This window comes from Rhinopithecus roxellana, chromosome 6, assembly GCF_007565055.1.
Source record: "Rhinopithecus roxellana isolate Shanxi Qingling chromosome 6, ASM756505v1, whole genome shotgun sequence".
NCBI lineage: Eukaryota > Metazoa > Chordata > Mammalia > Primates > Cercopithecidae > Rhinopithecus > Rhinopithecus roxellana.
The window spans coordinates 106,090,684-106,117,610 of NC_044554.1; the positions used below are offsets into that span (position 1 = coordinate 106,090,684).

Sequence of the window (26,927 nt, forward strand, 5' to 3'; positions counted from 1 at the left end):
GGCGTGAAGCTCCGGGCTTGGACGGCGAGACAACACCGCGGATTGGCTGCTGAGGAAGGGGGCGTGGCTCGTGGCGGCCGGTGGGCGGGGTCGATCTCTGGCCGTAAATACGGCGCCACATGGCACTGGCTCGTGAGGGCGGGGGCGGGCTGGCGGGGCGCAGGCGCGCTGAGGGCGGGCGCCCCTCGGCCTCCGTGGCCCCTCCGGCGGTCGCGACGTCTCGCGAGAAGACGAGCGGTAGGCGGGGCTCCGGCGAGGGGGGCGGGGCCGGTGAGGGCGGCCTCTGGAGGGTCCGCTAGTCGCAGGGCGGCGGCGGCGGCTGCGGGCGCGAGGTGAGGGGTGCGAGGTGAGGGGCGCGGCGGGCGGCGGGGGGCGGGCGGCGGGCTCGGGGCGCGGCCTCCCTCCCTCTTGGCCTGTGCGGGGCTCCCGGGGCCCGGGCGGTGGTCCCGGGCCGAGCTGAGGGGCGCGGGTCGGCTCTCCTTAGCCCGGCCTGGCGGGCGCGTCTTGGGCCCGGGTTCGAGTCCCCGCGCCGGCGCGCTGTGTGACCTTGGCCCTGCGCGCGCCCTCTCTGAGCCCCGCTCCTCACCCTCGGCCAAGGGGACCCAGCCCTGGGGCCCTGATCAGCGCGTTCTGCGGCCCTTTGGGGTCTGGATGAGAAATCTGTGGTTCTGATTCAGCGACGGCAGAGGCTGCAGCGGCCCCGCCGGCCCCCAGTAGTCTTCCCTGCCCGGCATCAGCCTCTGCCGCCGGGCAGGGACAGGACCGCTTCCCGGGAGTGGAGTTCCAGGATCCCCAGACCTCGAGGGTCCCCCCCGTGCCTGCTGTCACCTGAACGGGGCTCCCCGGCCCCCCAGAACCCCTACTGTGCCTGCTGTCACCTGAACGGGGCTCCCCGGCCCGGCCGACCGCAGCCTTGGAGCCTGCAGACGCCAGCAGCACCGGCAGGTCGCTCAGGGTATCCCTTAAATGACCTCTCACTCCAGAAGCCGCAGCCCTGCCTCTCTGAGAGAGGAAACCGTGCATTTAGTCGGGGAACAGTGGGACTTAGACCTCCTCTGCGGGCTCCCGGCCACCGAGACACCGCCGGCAAAGCCTTGGCTTGGGCAGAGGCTCCGTCTGGCGGGCAGCACAACAAACCGTAGTGTTTCCAGCATTATTAAATTATTTAGTTCATAATCGAGGCTGTGGGGACTCGGAAACCCCGGGGTGAATAGGAATGTGGGTTGCAGGCGCAGTGCCGGATGCAGTATATCTTCCAGGACACCAGGTCCTACGGTGCTGCTCCCGGCTGTGGGTGGCTGGGGAACAGCTCAGCGGGTTCCCCTCCTACCCCCACGCGGGGACACAGGTTAGCCCCTCACCGTGAGCATCTGGGGTTGGGAGTCAGGGCTGGTGTCTGAGTGAGGACGGAGAGAAAACAGGGATAACGAGGAGATTGCTACACGAAAGTGCAACGCTTGAGATCTGAAGGAGCACCTGCCTGGAATGGCATAGAAGTTTTATTTCTCTGCAAAGGAGTTTATGGGACTTTGGGCTGATGCTTTGGGGCCAGCGGTAACTGTCTGCTGTCACTCAGCAGACTCCAGCTTTTTTATCAAACCTCCAATCGAGTGCAAGATGCCCAGCTGGGGTAGATGGCGATAATAGTGCGGGCCTTGCCCTGGGAGCTCACGGCCAGCCTGGCTGCGACAGTGTGGGGCTGGGGCTGTGGTGCAGGCATTAACAGAATGTGGAGACATTTTCCAACGTTTTCCACAGTGGAGAGGACCTATGAATTGGACCTTTGGAGACAAAGGGCATGCGGAGATATGGAAGTGAAAGCGATGTTTGGGGGAGACGGTGGGTCGCTGTGTTCTTGGTGAGGTGGGGTTTGAGGATTGGGTTGGAAGCTAAGACTGGAAGGCTGGGCGAGGTGGCTCGTGCCTGGAGGTACAAGACTGGAGGCACTTTGGCGAGCACTTTGGGAGGCTGAGGCGGGTGGATCACCTGAGGTCACGAGTCCGAGACCAGCCTGGCCAACATGGTGAAACTCCCTCTCTACTAAAAATACAAAATTTAGCTGGGTGTGGTGATGCACACCTGAAGTCCCAGCTGCGTGGGAGGCTGAGTCAAGAGCATCGCTTGAACCCAGAGGCAGAAGTCGCAGTGAGCCGACATTGGACCACTGCGCTCCAGCCTGGGCAACAGAGTGAAAAAAAGACTGTAAAGATGGATTTCTGATTGTGCAGGGGCCTAAAAGCTGTGCCAGGGAGTTTAAGCTTTTATCCCTTTGGTGGTGGTTTGGGTGTGATGCGATTAGATGTGTTTCAGAAAAGTGATCCTGGTGAGAATATGAGAGGTGGGTTTTGCATCTGGGCAGTGGAGCTGAGTTGGGTAACCCTGTGGGGCGTGGGTGTGGGACAGTGAGAGAGTGGGGGCGGGCATGGAGCTGAAAGATGTTGCCAAATCCACTGGGGGGTGGCGCTTTGTGAGATGTGGTGACCTGTAGCAGCAAGGGCGGCTGGGACCTGCAGCCTGCGATGAGGAGCGCTGGAGCTGGGTGGGGGAGGAAGGGCCGAACACGTGGGTTTTAGACCGGCAGAGTTGGTGGTATTAGTGGCCATCCTGGAGATGTGACCTTGTAGAGAAGAGACAGCCTGTACAAGGAGGGAATCCCCAGGAACTCCAGTGGGAAGGGATCGAGAGCTGAAGAGAGGCCCCGTTAGTTGGCTGACCTTGGGCTTGCAGTTCCTTGACTACGCACAGTCATTGAGGCTGGCGGGTGATTCTCTTCTAGAGTGAGTCTGGGGCTGAAGGAGCCATGGGTGGGAAAAGATGGGTTATTGATGATACTGAAACACATGCGGTTTGTCTTTAAAAAAAACCTTACATCTTGAGTTTCGATTCTTGAATTGTCTTTCTCTTCAGAGAGTAGCTGTTAGTTTCATACCTACTTAGTGGGTCTGTGGCTGCCAGCAGGGCTGTAGGCCCGCAGATGTGCCTGGAGATAATTGACTCTCCAACTTATTACTTCCTGCTGTTAACCAAGGTGGTGGTTTCTGTAACTGTTTAGAAACTTTAAAGATATTTCAGAGAAGAATGGGAAACAGGTACAGTTGAGTACGGGGTAGGGGTGTGGTGCTGTACAGGGCACAGGAGGAGGAAGCGAACAGGGCCCCTTTGGCTCCCAGAACATGACCAGCTGGGGATTTTCCCTCTGGACAGGAGGATGGATGTGTCTTTGGGGAATCTGAGTAGCCCAAGAGAAAAGACTAAAGTTAATGACATCAGGAGGTCACCAGTCAGCAGGCCCAGCTGCATCCCTTGCTAACGAATTAATAACCCCCTCCCAGTGTTCAAGGCATCAAGCTTCAAAAATCCCCATCCCTTAAATATGAGCAGATAACCAAGGGCATCTGAAGAAAACCTCTGCTACAGGAGATTGAGACCGGAATACACATTGGGAAACAAGAGAGCGTACAGGAAGGAGCCTTAGAAAGCAGGCTGTCATTAATGTCCACATGGAGGTAAGAGAAAATATCGCAAACGTGAGGCAAGAACAGGAAGCTCTAAAAAAAAAGCCACCAAAAGGAGCTTTCAAAGATCCAAAAAGAGAACTCTCGTATATCTATAAAAAAAAAGCAGAAATAAGAAAATCAGTTAGTGGGTGAAAGATAAAGTTGAGGAACTCCCTCAGAAAGTAGAAGAGAAAATCAAGGAGGTGGCACATGAGAGAAAAAAGAAACGGAAAGGATCAGATCAGGAAGTCGGCAGCTGAATAGTAACAGTTTCAAAGCTGAGGTGAGAGGATTGCTTGAGGCCAGGAGTTCAAGACCAGCCTGGGCAACATAGCAAGACCCCATCTCTACAAAAAAATTTAAAAATTAGCCGGGTGTGGTGGTGTGCACCTGTAGTCCCACCTACTTGGGAGGCTGAGGTGGGAGGAGCACTTGAGCCCAGGAGTTTGAGGCTGCAGTGAGCTGTGATCGTACCATTGCAGTCCAGCCTGGGTGACAGAGCAAGACCCCATCTCTAAAAAATAAAATAAAATACTTTTTAAAAAGTTTCCGCAAGAAAACAGTAGGGAAAACAGGATGAAATTCGCAAAATAATTTCCTAAAACCCAAAGTTTCTGGGTTAAAGAGGCCCACCCAGTGACCAGCACCATGGGTAAAAATGCAGGTATCCTTCACTCTCTAGCCTCTTCACTTCCCAACTTGGATATTAAAAGACTGGGAAGGCTGGGTGTGGTAGCTCATGCCTATAATCCCAGCAATTTGGGAGGTAGGTGGATCACTGAGGTCAGGAGTTCGAGACCAGCCTGGCTAACATGGTGAAACCCCATCTCTATTAAAACAAAATAAAACAAATTAGTTGGGCATGGTGGCGGGCGCCTGTAATCCTGTCTACTCAGGAGGCTGAGGCAAGAGAATCGCTTGAACCCAGGAGGCAGAGGTTGCAGTGAGCCAAGATCTCACCACTGCATTCCAGGAGACTCCATCTCAAAAAAATAAAATAAAATAGGCCAGGCACGGTGGCTCATGACTGTAATCCCTGCACTTTGTGAGGCTGAAGTGGGCAGATCACTTGAGGTCAGGAGTTTGAGACCAGCCTGACCATCATGATGAAACCCCATCTCAACTAAAAATACAAAAATTAGCCAAGCAGGATGGTGGGTGCCTGTAATCCCATACTCAGGAGGCTGAGGCAGGAGAATTGCTTGAACCCAGGAGGCAGAGGTTGCAGTGAGCCCAGATCGTGCCACTGCACTCCAGCCTGGGCAATGGAATGGGACTCTGTCTCAAAAATAAATAATAAATTAAAATAAAATAAAATAAAATAAAATAAAATAAAATAAAATAATAAATTAAAAAAATAAAATAAAATAAATAAAATAAAATAAATAAAAGCCTAGGCAGCAAACTTGGATAGTGAGAGAGGCTGAGTTTCAGATAAACACTAATGAGAGCTTTTGAGGGGAAGGATTTATTTGAAAGCATGTCTGCAGCTGTTGACCCCAGAATTTGGATAGAGTTTGGAGGACAGGTGCTGTGGCTCACTCCTGTAATCCTAGCACTTTGGGTGGCTGAGGTGGACAGATCACTTGAGGCCAGGAGTTTGAGACCAGTCTGGCCCACGTAGTGAAACCCCGTCTCTACTGCAAATACAAAAATTAGCCAGGCGTGGTGGCGGGTGCTTGTAATCCCAGTGACTCAGGAGGCTGAGACAGGAGAATTGCTTGAACCTGAGAGGCGGAGGTTGCAGTGAGCCAAGATCATGCCGTTGCACTCCAACCTGGGCAACGAGAGCGAGACTCCGTCTCAAAAAAAAAAAAAAGATACTTGCGTTCCCACTCCAGGACATGCTGTTGTGAAATCTCAGAACAAGAGGAAAAAGTAAAAACAAATCACGAATAGGTCATCACAGGTCAAGAGGCGGAAGGTTAGAACACGTGGAAAAAGGCAGAAGAACTACAATTAAAATGAAAAGAAGCGGAAGGACCTGGGCTTTTTCGAAGCAGCACTGGATGGCAGGAGACGGCAGGGCCTTGCCTGAGAAATTCTGAAGGATGCGTTTTCAGCCTGGAAGTCCACACTCAGGCAAGGGAGGGTAGGGTAAAGACACCTTCAGACTTGCTCCCAGATTTGTCCCTCATGCTTTAAGGAGACAATTGGCAGATGTCGTCTCCCCAGATGAGGCAGTAAGTCTAGACTGAGAGAGACTGGCTGGTGGGAACAGGATTTCCTCCAGGTTAGAGGTGAATAGAACCTGCCGAAGGGAGATCCCAGCCAGGTGCCGGTGAGGAGAGCAGACGTGTCCTGACCCCAGCTCGTCAGAGACTCCTTGAAGAGATTCTTTGGGAGAAGATGAAATTAGCAGGACACCTGACGTGCTGGAACATCTGGAGAGGAGTTGAAACAGTTGGCAGAGTTGGGGCGGGATTAGTGATAAGTACTAAACAAAGCAAATGAAAACACAAGACTGTAATTAGTTCCAGGGAAAATAAACCATCGTGCGGGGAAAAGAAAAATAATTATGGTGTACTACAAGGCGCAGCTGTGAATAGCCTCTCCGCAATGATAATAATTTATGTAAACACTGACTGCTTCTCTAATTGGAATTATGATGCGCCTGGGCAGAGAAGGTGTGGGGAGCGCATTTTCCCCTGTTGCCTCAGGAAGTCAGTCGCTAATGCCCTAAGTTGAACAACCAAGGTTCACTCTGAAGGCAGACGTTAAAAGAATTAGCTAAAAAGAATTATGGAGAGGGTAGGGTGCAGTAGTTCCCACCTGTAATCCCAGCACTTCAGGAAGCCAAGGCACGAGGATTGCTTGAGTCCAGGAGTTTGAGACCAGCCTGGGCAACATGGCGAAACCCTGTCTCTACTGAAAATACAAAAATTAGCCAGACATAGTGGCCTGTGTCTGTAGTCTCAGCGCCTTGGGAGGCTGAGGTGGGAGGATCACTTCACTTGAGCCCGGGAGGCGGAGATTGCAGTGAGCAGAGATCGAGCCATTGCACTCCACTCTAGCCTGGGTGCCAGAGCAAGACCCTGTCTAAAAAAAAAAAAAAAAAAAAGAAGAATCCTGGAGAAGGGCGGAGGTGAGAAAGGGAAGCAGAGACAGAGACTGCTGGGTTTCCTAATAAACTTCACCTCACGGAATGATTTCACTCTTTCATCGATATGTGTGTGTAGCATTGAACTGACACAAATGGGAACAGTCTCAGATGGACTTTCTGCTCTGGCAGAATGGGGGCCCTCACCTGCCTCTGTGCATCGGCCTGTTAAGAGAGAGCGTTTCCTCGCTGGTTTCCTCTTGGTTATTGTCATTGTTCTTCATATCCTGTCTCCTCGTTGTGGTCATTTATCAGAGATTCTGAGCGCTTTCTTTTTTTGTTTGTTTTCTTTGAGGCAGAGTCTTGCTCTGTCACCCAGGCTGGAATGCAGTGATATGATCTCGTTGCAGCCTCTGCTTCCTGGGTTCAAGTAATTATGATTACAGGCGTGAGCCGCCACGCCTGGCTGAGTGCTTTCTTTCGTCATTTTGTAAGAGAGTTTTAAAATATACCCACCGGTAGAGAGAATATATTATAGGTCATTCTTCACCTGTCCCCACCTTTCAGAAATGAGGCAATCAGAGTCCGTCACATTTGTCTGGTTTTTGTTAGAACAACACCTCTTTCTTGAGCAAGTACTGAGTGCCAAATGCTACTGTATGCCTTGAGAATATCCACTGTGAGACAGGATGAGGACCTCCGTTTTAAGGTTTCAGTACCGGAAGACAATGAGCAGATTAACCAGCCAATCTGAACTATTTGAGGCCGGGCACGGTGGCTCATGCCTGTAATCCTGACACTTTGGGAGGTTGAGGCAGGAGGATCACTTGAGCCCAGCAGTTCAGGGATTCTGCGATTGTGCCCCTGCACTCCAGCCTGTCGAGACACTACTCTAAAACTAATAAATACACGATGTGAGGTAGGGATGGGATAAATGCTGCTAGGAAGAAAACCAGGGTATGGGGCTGGGGAGTGCAGGGTAGAGGTGAGACGCTACTCTAAAAATAATAAATACATGATTTCAGGTAGGGATGAGATAAATGCTGCTATGAAGAAAACCAGGGTATGGGACTGGGGAGTGCAGGGTAGAGGCCAGGACCTACTTTCTCAGGGTGGTTAGGGAAGGCCTTGCTGAGGAGGTGAGCATCGAGCAGAGATCTGAAGGAAGTATGGGACTGCCCTGGGATTCCCCAGCTGAGGGACGGTGATGCAGAGGCCCAGCAGCAGGAGCCTGCTGGGTGCGGTGAATGAACAGTAAGGAGACTGTTGAGACTGGAGAGGGTCGCCAAGGGGGACTGTGATAGGAGAGGAGATCAGTGGAGTCCCCGTCACGGGCTGTTGGAAGGACTCGAGATAGGAAGCCACTGGACTCCAGTGATCAGAGATGACGTGATCCAACTTTTAACAGAATAACCATGGCTTTGGGGTTGAAAATGGATTCTATGGGCCTGAGAGCAGAAGCAGGGAGACCAGTTTGGAGGCTGTTGCAATAACACAGGTGAGAGCTGATGGTGATTGGGGCAGGGTGGGGTGTAGGTGGGGCAGAGGGGACTTGACAGGTTAGAGCCTGGATACCTGTTTACTTTATTTATTTTTAAATTTTGAGACGAGATCTCACTCTGTCACCCAGGCTGGAGGGCTGGAGTACAGTGGTGTGATCATAGTTCACTGCAGCCTTGGCCTCCTGGGCTCAAGAGATCCTCTGACCTCAGCCTCCTGAGTAGCTGGGACTACAGGTGTACACTACCATACCTGGCTAATTTTTAAATTTTTGTACAGACGGCTTCTTGCTGTGTTGCGCAATCTGATCTTGAACTCCTGGTCTCAAACAATTATCCTGCCTTGGCCACCTAAAGCGTTGGGATTACAGGTGTCAGCCACTGCACCTGGCCTGAGCCTGGATATATTTTGCATGTAAAGCCCCAAGCAGGTTCTTATGATCATAGTGAGATTTATTATCATTTTCTTCTGAAATAATTTATTTGAGTTGACTTAGCTGTTTTTTGTTTGTTTGTTTGTTTGTTTGTTTGAGATGGTGTCTCGCTCTGTCGCCCAGTCTGGAGTACAGTGGAGCAATCTTGACTCACTGCAACCTCCACCTCCTGGGTTCAAGCAATTCTCTCTGCCTCAGTCTCTCAAGTTGCTGGGATGATAGGCACCAGCCACCACACCCACCTAGTTTTTGTATTTTGTAGAGATGGAGTTTTGCCATGTTGGCCAGGCTGGTCTCCTGACCTCAGGTGATCTACCCAGCTTGACTTCCCAAAGTGCTGGGATTACAGGAGTGAGCCACTGCGCCTGGCCAAGAATTGACTTAACTCTTAAGTCAGTTGAGTCAAATGAGTTATCATTTGTATTCTAGAGTCAAATATCATGCAACAAATATTTGAGCCTTATGAGGAATACAGAAGGTACATGAGATATGATCCCTGTCTTCTAAGAACTTGAAACCCAGTTTGGGAATATTGGACTGGCATACGTGCGTGGATTTCCTGTCTACTTGGGAAGTGCTGACGTAGCTGATCGCCTCTGTGCCCTAGGACCAGCTCTGCGGGGAAGTTACTTTACTTCAAAGGCTAAGTTTGGGCTCGATTTTCATTCAGGTTTCCTGGGATATAAATTAACATTCCATTCTCATCAATGTGACCATTTATTACATATTTTTATTTGGATATACCATCAGATGTAGTTAACTGAACACAAATGAAGTAATTTTATAAGCAAATAAACCATAGTCCTGGAGGTACCACGTGAAAATGGGTCTTCCGATGGGGGTTTTAATGAAGCACCACTGTGTGTAAATTCCAGGCAGCCCAGGACATGCAGAGAGCAAATATTGACACCAGTAACAGAAACTTTCCACATTTTCGTTGACTCCAGCGATGGGAACTGCAGTGAATTATTTGCCTTATATAACGTCTGTAAAGCTGGACAAGAAGTAGGTAGTTTCTGGTCTTCGTGCCAGTAGCATAAATAAATACACTTGAAACATTCTTGGACTTCTTAATAAAGGTCATGTCACTCAATTTAGTGCTCTAGAGCTTGGTTATTTGGACACGGAGAAGCTACTTCCTTTAGCAATAAAGGAGATAGAAATTTGACTGTCTAGTGAAACCTACCAATTCTGCATAAACATACACTGTAGAGGCCAGCAGAGCAGAGTGGCAAGGAAGGGGGCTCTCCCAACAACAGTGTGAGTTCCCATGCCTGCTCTAAACACTGCTAGCTATTGTAGACTCGTGCAACCTATGAGGTTGACAGTAGGGGGTAAAGCAAGATTGGTAAGATTGGCTGTAAACCACCAGAAGGCTATTAATGGAAGTAGAGTTTGGAGTCCTCGGGAGAGTATTATGATGCGGCTATGAGTTCGTTCATAGTTTGAGTTTGCTAGGCAAAATAGTATGGATGAAGTGAGTCCATGGGCGATTATAAGGATGATTGCGCCAGTGAAGCTTCAGGGGGTTTGAATGAGGGAAGCTGTAATTACTAAGGCTATATGACTTACGGAGGAGTATGCGACGAGTGATTTTAGGTCTGTTTGTCGTAGGCAGGCTGAGCTTGTTATAATCATGCCTCATAAGGATAGTATGAGGAATGGGTAGGCTATTATTCTGTTAATTTTTTGTCCCCATTTCATCCCAGTTCATGTGAGGATTAAACAAAGTAATATGTGCAAAGCCCTTAGAACATCACTTTTAACAACATGTTAGCTATTGGTATTGTTATTTTAAAATCAGTTTGCACACAGTTTTTTTTTTTTTTAATATTGATAACTGGCTCTTGGTAGAAAGCATGAGTAATAATAAAAATAACACACATTTGTGTAACAAATATTTGAGGGCCTGATGAAGACAGAGAGATAAGTAAGGCCAGGGGCAGAGTCTACAGAAAGTGCTTTACTGTTTTATCGAACACTTAGCTGTATTTTCTTGTTTTTATACTCTCGGTAGCTCTGGTTAGCAGAAAGGCCTAGTTTGTTCTTCTTTTGTAGATGGACTGACAGTCAGACATAAAATGACTTGGCCCAGGCCACTCAGCAGAGGCCGAACTTGGTCCCGGTATCCCTTCCCTCTTCCTCCCCGTCCCTCCGTGTCTGCGCGGAACTCTGCACTGCTGTTTTCTTCTGTATTGTGGAAATGGGTGAGAGTCAGACCATTGCATTCCTGTTAGAGAGAGAAGTGTTAGCCTCTGGAGATCAGCTTCATAAAACCACAGACATGTTCTTTTTAACTTTAAATCAGATGTATTGAGGTATGATTTACATGCAATAAAACATATCCATTTTAAGTATGCAGTTTGAGGAACGTGGCCAAACATATGCACCTTATACCTACCTCTGCAGTCAAACAGTAGAGCATTTCCGTTGCCCCAAGTTTCCTCGTCCTCCTTTGCAGTCTATGATTTTCATCACAATTTTGGCCTCTTTTAAGCATCATATAAGTGGAACCATTGAACGTGCAGTCTTCTACGTCTGGCTCCTTTTTCAGCGTGCGACCACCTGTGGCTTTCACCCATGAATCAGCCATTCACCCTTTGCACACTCACTTGCTGATGGACATTGGGGTTGTTTTCAGGTTTTAGCCTTTTTTTTCTTTTTTTTTTTTTTGAGACAGTCTTGCTCTGTCGCCCAGGCTGGAGTACAATGGTGCGATCTTGGCTCACTGCAACCTCTGCCTCCTGGGTTCAAGTGATTCTTCTGCCTCAGCCTCCCAAGTAGCTGGGATCACAGGCACCTGCCACCACACCCAGCTAATTTTTGTATTTTTAGTAGAGATGGGGTTTCACTATGTTGGCCAGGCTGGTCTCAAACTTCTGACCTTAGGTGATCCACCTATCTCAACCTCCCAAAGTGCTGGGATTCCAGACGTGAGCCACCGAGCCTGGCCAGGTATCTCATTTTAATTTGCATTTCTTTGATGACCGGTGATGATGAGCACTTTCCTGTGTGCTTTCTGACTATTTGTACTTCTTTTGTGAAATGTCTGCTCAAATTTTTTGCTCATTTTTTAGTTGGGTTTATTTTCTTTTCAGTTGTAAGAGCTCTTTATGTATTCTGGATATAGGCACTTTGTTAGATTTACATATTGAGAATATTTTCTTCCAGCCTATGGTCTATCTTTTACTTTCTTTTTTTCTTTTTCTTTTTTTTGCCTCTCTGAGACAGAGTTTTGGTCATGTCACCCAGGCTGGAGTGTAATGGCGTGATCTTGGCTCACTGCAACCTCCACCTCCTGGGTTCAAGCGATTCTCTTGCCTGAGCCTCCCCAGTATCTGGGTTTACAGGCACCTGCCACCACGCCCGGCTAATTTTGTAATTTTAGAGGAGACGGGGTTTCGCCATGTTGGCCAGGCTGGTCTTGAACTCCTGACCTCAGGTGATCCACCCTCCTTGGCCTCCCAAAGTGCTGGGATTACAGGTGTGAGCCACCGTGCCTGGCCTTGACTCTCTTTAATGGTAAAATTTGAAGATCCTAAGTTTTAAATTTTGATGAAGTCCAGTTTACCACATTTTTCTCTCATAATTCGTGCTTTTGGTATCCCAGCAAATCTTTGCCTTCTCCAAAGTCATGGAGATTTTTTCCTGTTTTCCTCTGAACGTTTTAGTTTTAGTGTTTATATGTAAGGCTGTGATCCATTGTGAGTTAATTTTTGTGTGCGGCGTGGGGTTGAGGTTCATTCTTTTTCATACAGATATCCAGTTGTTTCAGCACCATTTGTTGAAAAGACTGTTTACTCCTTATTGAATTACTTTGCCACCTTTTTAAAATAGCCACATACATGTGGATCTCTTTCGGGACTTTATGCCGTCTCATTTATCTCTATAGACATACTTCAGAGATGTTGCAGGTTCAGTTCCGGACCACCACGATCAAGTGAATATCACAGTAAAGCGAGTCAACAAAGTTTTTGCGTTTCCCAGTGCATATAAAAATTATGTTTGGCCGGGTGCGGTGGCTCACGCCTCACTCCCTGCACTTTGGGAGGCCAAGGAGGGTGGATCACCTGAGGTCAGGAGTTCAAGACCAGCCCGGCCAACATGATGAAACCCCATCTCTACTAAAAATACAAAAAATTAGTCAGGCGTGGTGGTGGGCGCCTGTAATCCCAGCTACTCAGGAGGCTGAGGCAGGAGAATCACTTGAACCCCGGAGGCAGAGGTTGCAGTGAGCCACGATCGTGCCACTGTATCCCAACCTGGATGACAAGAACGAAACTCCACCTCAAAAAAAAAAAAAAAAAGTTATATTTACACTGTACTGTAGTCTATTAAGTGTGCAATAGCATTATGTCTAAGAAACAATGTACATACCTTAATTTAAGAATACTGCTAAAAAATGCTAATAATTATCTGAGCCTTCAGCAAGTGGCAGTCTTTTTGCTGGTGGAGGGTCCTATCTTGATGTTGATAGCTGCTGACTGATCAGGGTGGTGGTTGCTGAAGGCTGGAGTGGTTGTGGCAATTTCTTAAGACAGCAATGAAGTGTGCTGCATTTATTGACTCTTTACAAAAGGTTTTCCTGTAGCACATGATGCTGTCTGATAACATTTAATCTTCTCAAACCTTGCCACTATGTTTTCATCTAAGTGTATGAAATATTCTAAATCTTTTAGGGTCATCTCAGCAGAGTTCACAGCATCTTTTCTCAGAGTAGATTCCTTCTCAAGAAACTGCTTCTTTTTGTTCCTTCGTAAGAAGCAACTCTTCATCCGTTCAGCTTTGAACATGAGATTGCAATGATTCAGCCACATCTTCAGGCTCCACTTCTAATTCTACTTGTCTTGCTGTTTCCACCACATCTGCTGTTACTTCCTGCACTGGAGGCTTGAACTCCTCAGAGTCATCCATGAGGACTGGAATCAACTTCTTCAAACTCCTATTAATGTTGCTATTTTGATCTCCTCCTGCAAATCCTGAATGTTCTTAAAGACATTAGAATGGTGAATCCTTTCCAGGTTTTCAGTTTACTTTGCCCAGATCCTGCAGAGGAATCACTGTGGATGGCAGCTTTAGCCTTACAAAATGTATTCCTTTAGTAATAAGACCTGAAAGTCAAAATTACTCCTTGATCCATGGGCTGCAGAATGGATGTTGTGTTAGCTGGCGTGGAAACAGAAACAGATCTCAGTCGATTTCTAGATGTATTTTGCCAAGGTTAAGAAAGAAACAAGTATCGTAGGATCTGTGGCCTGTGCTTTTTCCAAAGAGGGTTTTGGGAACTTCAGTATTTAAAGAGGAAGCAGTAGGCAGGAGGGGAAGAGGGGAAAACAAGGAGGTGGAGTAGGCAGTGAGGCCAGTGGTCACATTTTTGTGAGGCTTTGAGTACCATTCAGTGAATCTACATTTTACACGTGAAAAGAAGGGAGTGGGGCAGAGTCACATAAGCCTTCTTCTCCACACAGTAAATCTGCATTTTAATGCGATAAATAAGCATGTAAATTACTTTATCTGGGAAAGAAAAGAAGGTAGTTTTTTTTTTTTTTTTTTTTTTTTTTTGCGTGACTTGGTTGCTAAGCCTAACTTTCCCTTTAGCTTGGTGAATTTGGGGTCCTGAGATTTCGTTTTCCTTTTGCAATGTGTATACAAAGAGATTGATGATAAGGAATTGGCTCACACGATTACGGAGGCTGAGAAATTCAGACCCTGGAGAGCCAATGGTATAACTCCAGTCTGAGATGGAGTCCAAAGGCGGAAGACCAGTGTCCCAGCTCAAAGACAGACAGGCAGAGACAGTTGATTTTCTTACTCCCCCCCCCCCTCTTTTTTTTTTTTTGAGGCAGAGTCTCGCCCTGTTGACCAGGCTGGAGTGCAGTGGCATGATCTCAGCTCACTGCAACTTCTGCTTCCTGGGTTCAAGCAATTCTCCTGCCTCAGCCTCCTGAGTAGCTGAGATTACAGGCATGTGTCACCATGTCTCTCTCTTTTTTTTTTTTTTTTTTTTTGTGATGGAGTCTCACAGTGTTGCCCAGGCTGGAGTACAGTGGTGTGATCTTAGCTCACTGCAACCTCCACCTCCCAGGTTCAAGCTATTCTCCTGCCTCAGCCTCCTATGTAGCTGGGATTACAGGCATGTGCCACCAGGCCCGGCTAATTTTTGTATTTTTAGTAGAGACAGGGTTTCACTATGTTGGCCAGGCTGGTCTCGAACTCCTGACCTCAACTGATCCACCTGCCTTGGCCTCCCAAAGTGCTGGGATTATAGGCATGAGCCACGACGCCTGGCCTTATTCCACCTTTCTGTTGTACATGGGCCTTCAGTGGACCGGTTGAAGCCCTCTCATACTGGAAGGGCATCTGATATCTCAGTCCACCTATTTGGATGTTACTCTCCTCCAGAAACACGCCCACAGACACACTCAGAGTATGCTTAACCAAATATCTGGGTACCCCATGGTCCAGTCCAGTTGACACATAAAATTAGCCATGTATTACGTGACCTTTTTGTATGATAATGTCAGTTCTGCTGTAAAAATGTGGAAAATGCCCTTCTGGGGCGCTTAATACAGGTCTGGCCACGTGGCAGTGTCTTCCAGAGCAAGGATGGCTGTGGTCGCGTCAGGGTGACACATGGCTGAATACCGGCGAGCTAAGGCCACAGCGGTCTGCTGCCAGCTGCCTTTTCTTTCCCCAGTGTTTTGCCCACAGTTAGCAATAAGGGCGTGATTGGACCAGTGGCCTTGTGTGGGCAGCCGGCATGGGCTTGCTCCCTGGAGCTGCAGAGTCTGCCCCTGGCTTCATGCCCTGCATGTTGTGTGTGAGCAAAGAAACATTTAACAGCCCCACCCGGAGCTAAGACATAGCTCTGTCAGCCTAACTGCAGTGTTTGCCTTTAAACCTAACCTAATAATTTTCAGTGCCATTTATGAGGGCATCTGACACAGCCCCTGCGGAAAAGCACCCCCAATCCCTGCAGTTTCCTGGCGGATGATGCTTCTCGGTGAAACTTGGCTCTGTGGGTTCCCTTGCTGGAGGCAGGAGCCCGTGTGTGCAGCAGGCGGGTTATACGTCTGTTCATCTGAGATGCCTCTGCGTGCTCTGCTTCAAATCACCGGGGGCTTTTTGTGGAAAGAGTGGGAGATTTGCGTTTGGAAATCATGTCCTATTTCTTTTTAATGAAAAATTACTTTATGGGTTCAGTGTTGCCCGTGATGTGTTTTGGAAGCAGGTGGGATCATGACCACAGTGCCCAGCCCAGCAGTTCTGTCAGACTCTTCCCTGAATGCTTCTCTCGTGCCCAGAAGGTAGCAAGAGTCACGTGGGCTTCAGGCCGGAGCCGCGTCAGTCACTGGGCCAGACATTCTGGTATGTCCAAGCTGTTGTTCTGTGGTTTTGTTTTTTGAGATGCGGTCTTACCCTGTCACCCAGGCTGGAGTATGGTGGCACAATCATAGCTTACTGCAGCCTTGACCTCCTGGGTTCAAGCCATTTTCCCACTTAAGCCTCCAGAGTCACTGGGACCACAGGTGTGTGCCATCATGCCCAGCTGATTTTAAAAATTATTTGTAGAGATGAGGTCTCACTGTGTGGACCAGGTTGGTCTTGAACCCCTTGGCTCAAGCAGTCCCCCTGCCTTGGCTTCCCAAAGTGCTGGGATCACAGGCATGAACCACCATATCTGGTTGTCCAAACCACCTTTTAAAGTTAAAGCTTGGCTGGGTGCAGTGGCTCATGCCTGTATTCCCATCACTTTGGGAGGCCAAGGCAGGTGGATCACTTGAGGCCAGGAGTTCAAGACCATCCTGGTCAACATGATGAAACCCCATCTCTCCTAAAAATACAAAAATTAGCCAAGCATGGTGGTGCACACCTGTAACCCCAGCTTCTCAGGAGGCTGAGGTGGGAGGATCACTTGAGTGGGGAGGTTGCAGTGAGCCAAGATCACACCACTGCACTCCAGTCTGAATGACAGAGTGAAACCCTGTCTCAAAAAAAAAAAAAAAAAAAAAAAATGGCTGGGCACAGTGGGTCACGCCTTCACGCCTGTAATCTCAGCACTTTGAGAGGCCAAGGTGGGTGGATCCCCTGAGGTCAGGAGTTCAAGACCAGCCTGGCCAACACGGTGAAACCTCGTCTCTACTAAAAATACAAAAATTAGCCGCATGTGGTGTGTGAGCAAAGAAACATTTAACAGCCCCACCCGGAGCTAAGACATAGCTCTGTCAGCCTAACCACAGTGTTAGGCTGTAATCCCAGCTTCTCTGGAGGCTAAGGCAGGAGAATCACTTGAACCCAGGAAGCGGAGGTTGCAGTGAGCCGAGATCATCTCTGCACTCCAGCCTGGACGACAAGAGCAAAACTCCATCTCAAAAAAAAATTAAAAAAATACAAAAATTACCATTGTAACCATTTTTAAGCATGCAGTTTGGTGATGTTAAGCACATTCACGTCACTCTGCAGCAATCATCACCATCCATCCCCAGAACTCTTCATCTTGCAGAACTAAAACTCTGTCCACATTGAACACAAGCTTCCCATCCCCCCTTCCCTGTCCCCACAACCACCATTCTACTTTCTGTCTTTAGGAATTTAACTGCCCTGGGAACCTCATATAAGTGGAATCTTGAAATATTGGTCCTTTTGTTTCTGGCTTATTTCACTGAGCATAATGTCTTCAGGGTTCATCCATGTTGTAGCATGTGTCAGAATTTCCTTTCTTTTGAAGGCTGAGTAATATTCCACTACATGGGTAGACCACAGTTTGCTTGTCTGTTCATCCGTTCATGAACACTTAGGTTCCTTCCACCTTTTGGCTATTGTGAATGATGCTGCTGTGGACATGGGTGTGAAGCATCTCTTCAAGACCCTGTAAGTTGGGTCCGGTGGCTCATGCCTGTATCCCAGCACTTTGGGAGGCCAAGGTGGGAGGATCACTTGAGGCCAGGAATTCAAGACCACCCTGGGCAACATAGCAAGATGCTGTCTCTACAAAAAATTAGCTGGGCATGGTGGCAACCACCTATAGTCTCAGTGACTCAGGAGGCTGCTTGAGCCCAGGAGTTCAAGGCTGCAGTGAGGTTTGATGGCACCACTGCACCCCAGCCTGGACAACACAGTGAGACCCTGTCTCAGGAAAAGAACAGCAACCTTACTTTCAGTTATTTTGGGTGTATACACAGAAGTGGAATTGCTGTATCATATGGTAATTTTATTTTGTTAATATTTTTTAAGATGGAGTCTCACTCTGTTGCCAAGGCTGGAGTGCAGTGGTACAATCTCAGCTCAATAAAACCTCCGCCTCCTGGGTTCAAGCAATTCTGCCTCAGCCTCCTTGAGTAGCTGGGATTACAGGCATGAGTCACCACACCCGGCCCCTCATATGGTAATGTGATACTATAATTCTGTGTTAATTTTTTTTTTTCTTTGAGACGGGGTCTCACTCTGTTCCCCAGGCTGGAGTGCAGTAGTGCCATCACAGCTCACTGCAACCTCCACCTCCTGGGCTCAAGCGATCCTCTTGCCTCAGCCTCTTGACTAGCTGGGACTGTAAGTGCACACCACCATGTCCCGCTAATTCTTTTTTTTTTTTTTTTTTTTTTTTGAGACGGAGTCTCGCTCTGTCGCCCGGGCTGGAGTGCAGTGACTGGATCCAGCTCACTGCAAGCTCCGCCTCCTGGGTTCACGCCATTCTCCTGCCTCAGCCTCCCGAGTAGCTGGGACTACAGGCACCCGCCACCTCGCCCGGCTAGTTTTTTGTATTTTTTAGTAGAGATGGGGTTTCACCGTGTTAGCCAGGATGGTCTGGATCTCCTAACCTCGTGATCCGCCCACCTCGGCCTCCCAAAGCGCTGGGATTACAGGCTTGAGCCACCGCGCCTGGCCTTTTTTTTTTTTTTTTTTTTTTTTTTTACATTTTTTTGTAGAGAAGCATCTTGGTATGTTGTCCAGGCTGGGATGCAGTGGCAACATCATAGTTCACTGCAGCCTCAAACTCTTGGACTCAAGCGATCCTCTCACCTCAGCCTCCTAAGTAGCTGAGACTACAGGCACACACTATCATGCCTGGCTAATTTTTTGGGGTTTTTTTTTTTTTTACTTTTTTTTTCTTTTGAAATGGAGTCTCGCTCTATTGCCCAGGCTGGAGTGCAGTAGCGCGATCTTGGCTCACTGCAACCTCCACCCGCCAGGTTCAAATGATCCTTCCATCTCAGCCTGTCAAGAAGCTGGGATTACAAGTGTGCACCACCACACCAGGCTAATTTTTTAATTTTTAGTGGAGACGGGTTTTGCTATGTTGGCCAGGCTGGTCTCAAACACCTGACCTCAAGTGATCTGTCCACCTTGGCCACCCAAAGTGCTGGGATTACAGGCATGAGCCACTGCACCCAGCCTTTTTAAACATTTTTTATAGAGATAGGGTCTTGCTATGTTGCCCAGGCTGGTCTTAAACTCCTGGGCAGTTCTCCCTGCTCACTCTCCCAAAGTGCTGGGATTACAGGCATGAGCCACCATACCTGGCCCAAAAATACATTATTAATACATAGTTATAATCCTAAAATATTTTCCTTGTAATTAAACTGGTCTTATTAAATTATCAATAAAAAGTCATAGTTTTTCTTTTTTTTTTTTGAGACGGAGTCTGGCTCTGTGGCCCAGGCTGGAGTGCAGTGGCGTAATCTCTGCTCACTGTAAGCTCCGCCTCCCGGGTTCACGCCATTCTCCTGCCTCAGCCTCCCGAGTAGCTGGGACTACAGGCACCCGCCACAGCGCCCAGCTAATTTTTTGTATTTTTTTAGTAGAGACGTGTTAGCCAGGATGGTCTCGATCTCCTGACCTTGTGATCCGCCCGCCTTGGCCTCCCAAAGTGTAGGGATTACAGGCGTGAGCCACCGCGCCCGGCCAGTCATAGGTTTTATAAAATGATGTAGTCGCTGGCATTGGTTGTGTGTATGTAATGCTTCTTGGCTGAAAAATAAGCAGAAGTGCTTAGGCTGGCTCAGTAACACCCTTATCTAGTTCTTATTTACAGAATTCATGGACGGCGGCAGCATCCCTGGCCTCTGGCGTCTGCCTGTATCAGCGATGTGACTGACCGTCCTGAAGCTTCACTCTCCTCGTTAGTCTCCATCTTAATTGGCAACTTCCCTCTCAAATTGTTTGACATGTTAACTTTTCCCCTTTGCTCGCTCCTTCCTTCCTTCCTTCCTTCCTTCCTTCCTTCCTTCCTTCCTTCCTTCCTTCCTTCCCTCCCTCCCTCCCTCCCTCCCTCCCTCCCTCCCTCCCTCCCTCCCTCCCTCCCTCCCTCCCTCCCTCCTTCCTTCCTTCCTTCCTTCCTTCCCTTTTTTTTTTTTGACGGAATTTCGCTCTTGTTGCCCAGGCTGGAGTGCAGTGGCACGATCTCGGCTCACGATCTCGGCTCACTGCAACCTCCGCCTCCCAGGTTCAAGTGATTCTCCTGCCTCAGCCTCCGGAGTAGCTGAGATTACAGGCATGCGCCACCACGCCCAGCTAATTTTTTGTATTATTTAGTAGAGACGGTATTGCAGGATCTGGCCAGCAGCCCGCAATGCACCAGCGCTCTTTCTTTGTTCCCAGGCAGATCAGCAGGTTGAGAAATAACAGACACAAGATAGTGAAAGCTGGGTCCAGGGGGGTCACCACCTTCTGGTCGCACGCTGCCAACAATGCAGTGGCTATACCAGCCTTTATTATTAAGTTTAGTGAGGGCGGGGATAGGTTAGTGAGGGATTTAGGGTCATTTGATTATGAGGTGAGATGGTCACATGGGGATGAACTAATTCTTTAAGGTAACATCTGTATGCAGCAGTACAGTATACAGAGATAAGAATTTACAATATAGTGTGTGCATCAGTAATTTCTAACAGAGCCTTAAAACAGAAACACAGTCTTTCCATAGCCTATGATTAGCAAGATATTAATCAGCAGTAACAGTTGCAGCAAAAGCTGGTTACCAACAATCCATAGAAACAGGACGTGAAGCTACACAGCCGCTTAGACCAGAAATTCTCAGAAGGAGTATGACTTAACCCTAAAGAGGCCTAGAAGAGCCGTGGCAAGATGAGGGCATTTATCTTATCCATATGGACACACATCCGTTCATAGGCTCCCCTCAAGGGTCGCATTCCATTCCCAGAGCTGTGAACATCTGCTTTTCTGGGATAGGAATCTTGGTGATGTGAAAACCTCCCTGACTGCACGTCCGTTCACAGGCTCTCTGCAGGGGGAAGCACATCACACGCTGTTGGCTCATTCTGGCAGCCCAGCCTGGCATCATCTTTACACAATCCTGCATGCAATTGTGTATTTACAATGATCAGGAGCATTTCATCTTTTATTCCATAGCAATAGTTTCAGGGGTCTCCCTACAAGACGGAGTTTCGCCGTGTCGGCCAGGCTGGTCTTGAACTCCTTGACCTCAGGTGTTCCACCTGCCTCGGCCTCCCAAAGGGTTAGGATTACAAGCGTGAGCCACTGCGCCCGGCCCCCCCTTTTTTTTTTTTTTTTTTGGTACTGGTTTTCACTGGTTTGGGTATTAGAATGATGAGTTGGATGTGTCCTCTCTTTTCCTTTCTGTAAGAGATTGTATAAAATTGATGTTATTCTTTGAGTGTTTGATAGAATTCTTCAGTGAAACCGTCTGGGCCCAGAGATTTCTTTTTAAAGCGCTTTTACATTACAAATTTAGTTCCTTTAATTAGTATAGGATTATTCATTTTGGTAGTTTGTGGTTGTCAAGGAATTGGTCTGTTTCATCTAAGTTGCTAAATTTGTGGGCATAAAATTGTTTGTAGTAGTTCCTTACCCTTTCAATGGCTGCAGGATCTATAAGTTCATTCCTTGTCTTGTTCTTGATAAAGATAATTTGTGGGTTTTTTTTTGCTTGGTTGGTTTTTTTTTTTTTCTTTTGAGACAGGGTCTTGGTCTTGCCAAGACCAAGGCTGGAGGGCAGTGGCATGATCTCGGCTCACTGCAGCCTTGACCTCCTTGGCTCAAGCGATCCTCCTGCCTCAGCCTCCAGAGTAGCTAGGATTACAGGTACACGCCACCATGCATGGCAGATTTTTGCATTTTTTATGGAGATGGGGTTTTGCCATGCTGCTCAGGCTGGTCTTGGACTCCTGGGCTCAAGGGATCCTCTCACCTCTGCTTCCCAAAGTGCTGGGATTACAGATGAGAGCCACCGTGCCTGGCCTCTTCTGCTTTCTAATGCTCTTGGCACCACAGTGACTGTAACATATGTTGTATTTTCATTCTCATTCTGTTCTATGTACTTTAAATTTTTCCTTTGCCATTATTTAGAAGTGTGTCATTTATTTTCCAGGAATTTGTGGATTTTCCTTGTCTTTTCTGTTACTGATTTCTAGTTTTATTCCTTTATAGCTAGAAAACTCTTAAAATATTTCAATTCTTTTATTTTTATTTATTTATTCATTTTTATTTATTTTTTTGAGATGGAGTCTCACTCAGTCACCCAGGCTGGAGTGCAGTGGTGCAATCTCGGCTCCCTGCAACCTCTGCCTCCTGGGTTCAAGTGATTCTCCTGCCTCAGTCTCCTGAGTAGCTGGGATTACAGGCACCTGCCACCATGCCCAGCTAATTTTTGCATTTTTTTTTTTTTGTAGAGACGGGGTTTCACCATGTTGGCCAGGCTAGTCTTGAACTCCTGACCTCCGGTGATCCACCCGCCTCAGCCTCCCAAAGTGCTGGGATTACAGGCATGAGCCACCGCACCCAGCCTAAATTTTGTATTTTTAGTACAGACAGGGTTTCACCATGTTGGCCAGGCTGGTCTCCAACTCCTGATCTCAAGTGATCCACCCACCTCGGCCTCCTGAAGTGCTGGGATTACAGGTGTGAGCTACCGTGCCCTGTCAAGATTTCAATTCTTTTAAATTAGTTGAGGTTTGGTCTGCCATGGTGAATGTTTTGTGGACACTTAGAAAAAACTGTGTTCTCTTGTTAGGTGAGTGTTCCACGTATGTCGGTTAGGCCCTGTTGGTTGCTGGTGTTGAGTTCTTCTGTATCCTTGCTGATTTTCTGCCTAGTAGTTTTGCAGTTATCAAGAGTGAAGTGTTGAAGTCTCCAGCCATAACTGTGGATTTGTCTATTCTTTTTTTTTTTTTTTTTTTTTGAGACGGAGTCTCAGGCTGGAGTGCAGTGGCCGGATCTCAGCTCACTGCAAGCTCCGCCTCCCGGGTTCACGCCATTCTCCCGCCTCAGCCTCCCGAGTAGCTGAGACTACAGGTGCCCGCCACCTCGCCCAGCTAGTTTTCTTTTTGTATTTTTTAGTAGGGATGGAGTTTCACCGTGTTAGCCAGGATGGTCTCGATCTCCTGACCTCGTGATCTGCCCGTCTCGGCCTCCCAAAGTGCTGGGATTACAGGCTTGAGCCACCGCGCCTGGCCTGGATTTGTCTATTCTTTAGCTCTATCGATTTTTGCTTTTTGTATTTTGAGGCTCTGTTTTTTTTTTGTTTGTTTGTTTCTTTTGTTTTTTTTTTTTTTTGAGATGGAGTCTCACTCTGTCACCCAGGCTAGAGTGCAGTGGCTGGATCTCGGCTCACTGCAAACTCCGCCTCCTGGGTTTATGCCATTCTCCTGCCTCAGCCTCCCAAGTAGGTGGGACTACAGGCGCCCTGCCACCTCGCCTGGCTAGTTTTTTTGTATTTTTTAGTAGAGACAGGGTTTCACCATGTTAGCCAGGATGGTCTCTATCTCCTGACCTCGTGTTCCGCCCGTCTCGGCCTCCCAAAGTGCTGGGATTACAGGCTTGAGCCACCGCACCCGGCCGAGGCTCTGTTGTTTGGTGCATACACGTTTGGGATTATGATGTCTTCCTGGGGAACTGAACTGTTTGTCATTATGTAATGTCCCTTTGTCTCTAGTAGTTTCCTTCCTTCTGAAGTTTGCTTCCTCTGGTATTAAAGACAGCCACTCCTGCTTTCTTTTCATTAATGTTTGCATGATTAATGTTTTCCATTCCCAGGAGAGAGGAGGTGAGAAAGTAGAGGGCCAACTCGCCCCTCCTCTAACCACCTCACGCCATGTCATGGGTGCCAGGTAGGGGTGGGGTAGAGTTGGAGTTCCCTTCCCACTGGGCCCTGACCTGGTTAGGGGAGAGGGAGTCAGAGTGTGGACTCCCCTGCCTCATACCATCTCCTTCTGCCTTGCGGGTGCCAGGTGGGGTCAAGGCTTAGCTCCCTGCTGGACCACACTGACAGTACCCTGGTGGGATGGACAGAGGAAGCACCTCTGCTTCCATGGGCAGAGGAAGTGGGATCAGCCCCCATCTCAGCCCCACCAAAACCCCCTGATGCCTGGCACGGGAACAGGAATGTGCCACCTACTTTTGGGAAACCAGGGTGGTGTGGAAGGTCAGCTCTCAGCGTGGCCCTGATGAAGCTGTGGGGTGCAGTTTTTCCATTGGCATTCGACTTAAGTAAAATGGGTGTTGCCAAAACAATTTTCCTGTTGTTGGGTCACTGTGAAGTTAAATGGTTCCCAAGACCCCTCTTATGACACCAATAGCAAATGCAGGCGTCCCTGAGACCACTGTCAGGTTTGATGATTTGCTGGAAAGATTACAGAGCTCCCTGATCGCAGTTACTCTTGTGGTTATGGTTTATTATAGGAAAAGGAGATGGATTCGAAGATTAAAATCAACCTTGGCAGGAGAATGGTGTGAACCTGGGAGGTGGAGCTTGCAGTGAGCTGAGATCACGCCACTGCACTCCAGCCTGGGCCACAGAGCAAGACTCTGTCTCAAAAAAAAAAAAAAAAAAAAAACAGCTTTGGGAAGAGTTGCAGAGGGCAGAGTCCAGGGGGGCTCACACCTGGAGCTGGTCTCCACTCCAGGGAGGCGTCCTCTCCTTGGGAGTTGTGAGCAGCATTACTTTCCCAGTGGTGGTGAGTGTCAGCACGTGTGGAGTACTGCCAGCCGGGGAAGCACCCGAGCCTTGGCGTCCAGGGTCGTTATTGGTGCTCTGCCACATGGATGTGTAGACTCCCTGCATTGCTGACCTCAGCCTCCAGCCCCTCTGGAGGGCGAGCTGATATCACGTGGCCCAGTGCTCCTGCTCCTCTGGGCCCGAGTCCCCCACTGATGAGAAGGCAGGAGTAGGAGCCCCAGGACACCTCAGTCATTAACTAGTGCGTCACTGCCTCTGCAGGTTCCCAGCAGGATGCCCCGGCTCTGCAGGAAGCTGAAGTGAGAGGCCCGGAGACGGCCCGGCCCGCCCGGGCAGGATGACCAAGGCCCGGCTGTTCCGGCTGTGGCTGGTGCTGGGGTCGGCGTTCATGATCCTGCTGATCATCGTGTACTGGGACAGCGCGGGCGCCGCGCACTTCTACCTGCACACGTCCTTCTCCAGGCCGCACGCAGGGCCGCCACTGCCCACGCCCGGGCCGGACAGGGACAGGGAGCTCACGGCCGACTCCGACGTCGACGAGTTTCTGGACAAGTTTCTCGGTGCCAGCGTGAAGCAGAGCGACCTTCCCAGAAAGGAGATGGAGCAGCCGCCCGCGCCGGGGAGCATGGAGGAGAGCGTGAGAGGCTACGACTGGTCCCCGCGCGATGCCCGGCGCAGCCCCGACCAGGGTCGGCAGCAGGCGGAGCGGAGGAGCGTGCTGCGGGGCTTCTGCGCCAACTCCAGCCTGGCCTTCCCCACCAAGGAGCGCGCGTTCGACGACATCCCCAACTCGGAGCTGAGCCACCTGATCGTGGACGACCGGCATGGCGCCATCTACTGCTACGTGCCCAAGGTGGCCTGCACCAACTGGAAGCGCGTGATGATCGTGCTGAGTGGGAGCCTACTGCACAGCGGCGCGCCCTACCGCGACCCGCTGCGCATCCCCCGCGAGCACGTGCACAACGCCAGCGCGCACCTGACCTTCAACAAGTTCTGGCGCCGTTATGGGAAGCTCTCCCGCCACCTCATGAAGGTCAAGCTCAAGAAGTACACCAAGTTCCTCTTCGTGCGCGACCCCTTCGTGCGCCTCATCTCCGCCTTCCGCAGCAAGTTCGAGCTGGAGAACGAGGAGTTCTACCGCAAGTTCGCCGTGCCCATGCTGCGGCTGTACGCCAACCACACCAGCCTGCCCGCCTCGGCGCGCGAGGCCTTCCGCGCCGGCCTCAAGGTGTCCTTCGCCAACTTCATCCAGTACCTGCTGGACCCGCACACGGAGAAGCTGGCGCCCTTCAACGAGCACTGGCGGCAGGTGTACCGCCTCTGCCACCCGTGCCAGATCGACTACGACTTCGTGGGGAAGCTGGAGACGCTGGACGAGGACGCCACGCAGCTGCTGCAGCTGCTCCAGGTGGACCGGCACCTCCGCTTTCCCCCGAGCTACCGGAACAGGACCGCCAGCAGCTGGGAGGAGGACTGGTTCGCCAAGATCCCCCTGGCCTGGAGGCAGCAGCTGTACAAACTCTACGAGGCCGACTTTGTTCTCTTCGGCTACCCCAAGCCCGAAAACCTCCTCCGAGACTGAAAGCTTCCGCAGCGCCCTGCCCCGCGTGCCCGGAACCTGCCGCAGTCGCACTCCGGTTTTTTTACGGCCTACGATTTTGCAATCTGGGCTTCTTGTTTACTCCACTGCCTCTATCCATTGAGTACTGTGTCGATATTGTTTTTTAAGATTAATATATTTCAGATATTTAATACGAAACGTGGAAGGGAATGCTGGAGTAAAATCTCCCCTCTGCCCGCCCGTCTGCTCCTGTGGTTTCTCTGTCTGAGCACGTGGGCACCGGGAGGGGATGCTGAGGCTGCTGGAGCTGCCTCCAGGGCTCTGGCCACTCAGGAGGAGGGCGGGGCCTGCACTTGAAGTCAGGCCGCACTTGTCTATTTTTAAAACGGTAGCCGACAAATCCTTCCAGAGGGAAAGTTAAGTGTTGTACTTGAAAAGGTCAGTCTTCAGGGTTTCCTGTTTGAAATCAAGTCAGAGGTAAACCGGTCAGTTACAGAAGCAGGAGTTCTAACTCCAGCTGTTCCCATTAGTGTCTAGTTTATATTATGGCTGTTGAGGCCGGGCGGGTAACTCAGGCAGGTAATCGTAGGACTTTGGGAGGCTCAGGCAGGAAGCTCGCTTGACGTCAGGAATTTGAGACCTGGCCAACATGGTGAAATCCTGTCTCTACTAAAAATACAAAAAACAAACAAACAAAAAAAAAATTAGTCAGGCGTGGTGGTATGCACCTGTAGTCCCAGCTACTCGGGAGTTCTGAGGTGGAAAGATTGCTTGAACCCAGGATGGAGAGGCTGCAGTGAGCTGAGATCGTGACACGGCACTCTAGCCTGGGTGACAGAGTGAGACTCCTTCTCAAGATAAATAAACAAATATTAATGAACACATTATGGCCATTAAGGCTGGGCACGGTGGCTCATGCCTGCAATCCTGGCACTTTGGGAGGCTGAGGTGGGAAGATCAGTTGA

General features: G+C 49.3%; 1 protein-coding gene across 2 annotated transcripts; it reads left to right on the forward strand.

Moving 5' to 3' along the window:
- The first annotated feature begins 243 nt into the window (after positions 1–243).
- CHST12 (carbohydrate sulfotransferase 12) lies at positions 244–26,172 on the forward strand. Of its 2 annotated transcripts, none has more exons than XM_030933011.1 (2): positions 244–332; positions 24,663–26,172. In XM_030933011.1, the coding sequence occupies exon 2, from the start codon at positions 24,739–24,741 to the stop codon at positions 25,981–25,983; it is 1,245 nt and encodes a 414-aa protein (XP_030788871.1). In that variant the 5' UTR covers positions 244–332; positions 24,663–24,738; the 3' UTR covers positions 25,984–26,172. The 2 variants fall into 2 exon arrangements, with proteins under 2 accessions (XP_030788871.1, XP_030788872.1); XM_030933012.1 differs by having other exon boundaries at positions 268–346.
- Positions 26,173–26,927: the final 755 nt, after the last annotated feature.

Excerpts from the sequence above, each read along its gene's own strand:
- CHST12 (XM_030933011.1), top strand. The coding sequence starts at position 24,739 with ATGACCAAGGCCCGGCTGTTCCGGCTGTGGCTGGTGCTGGGGTCGGCG.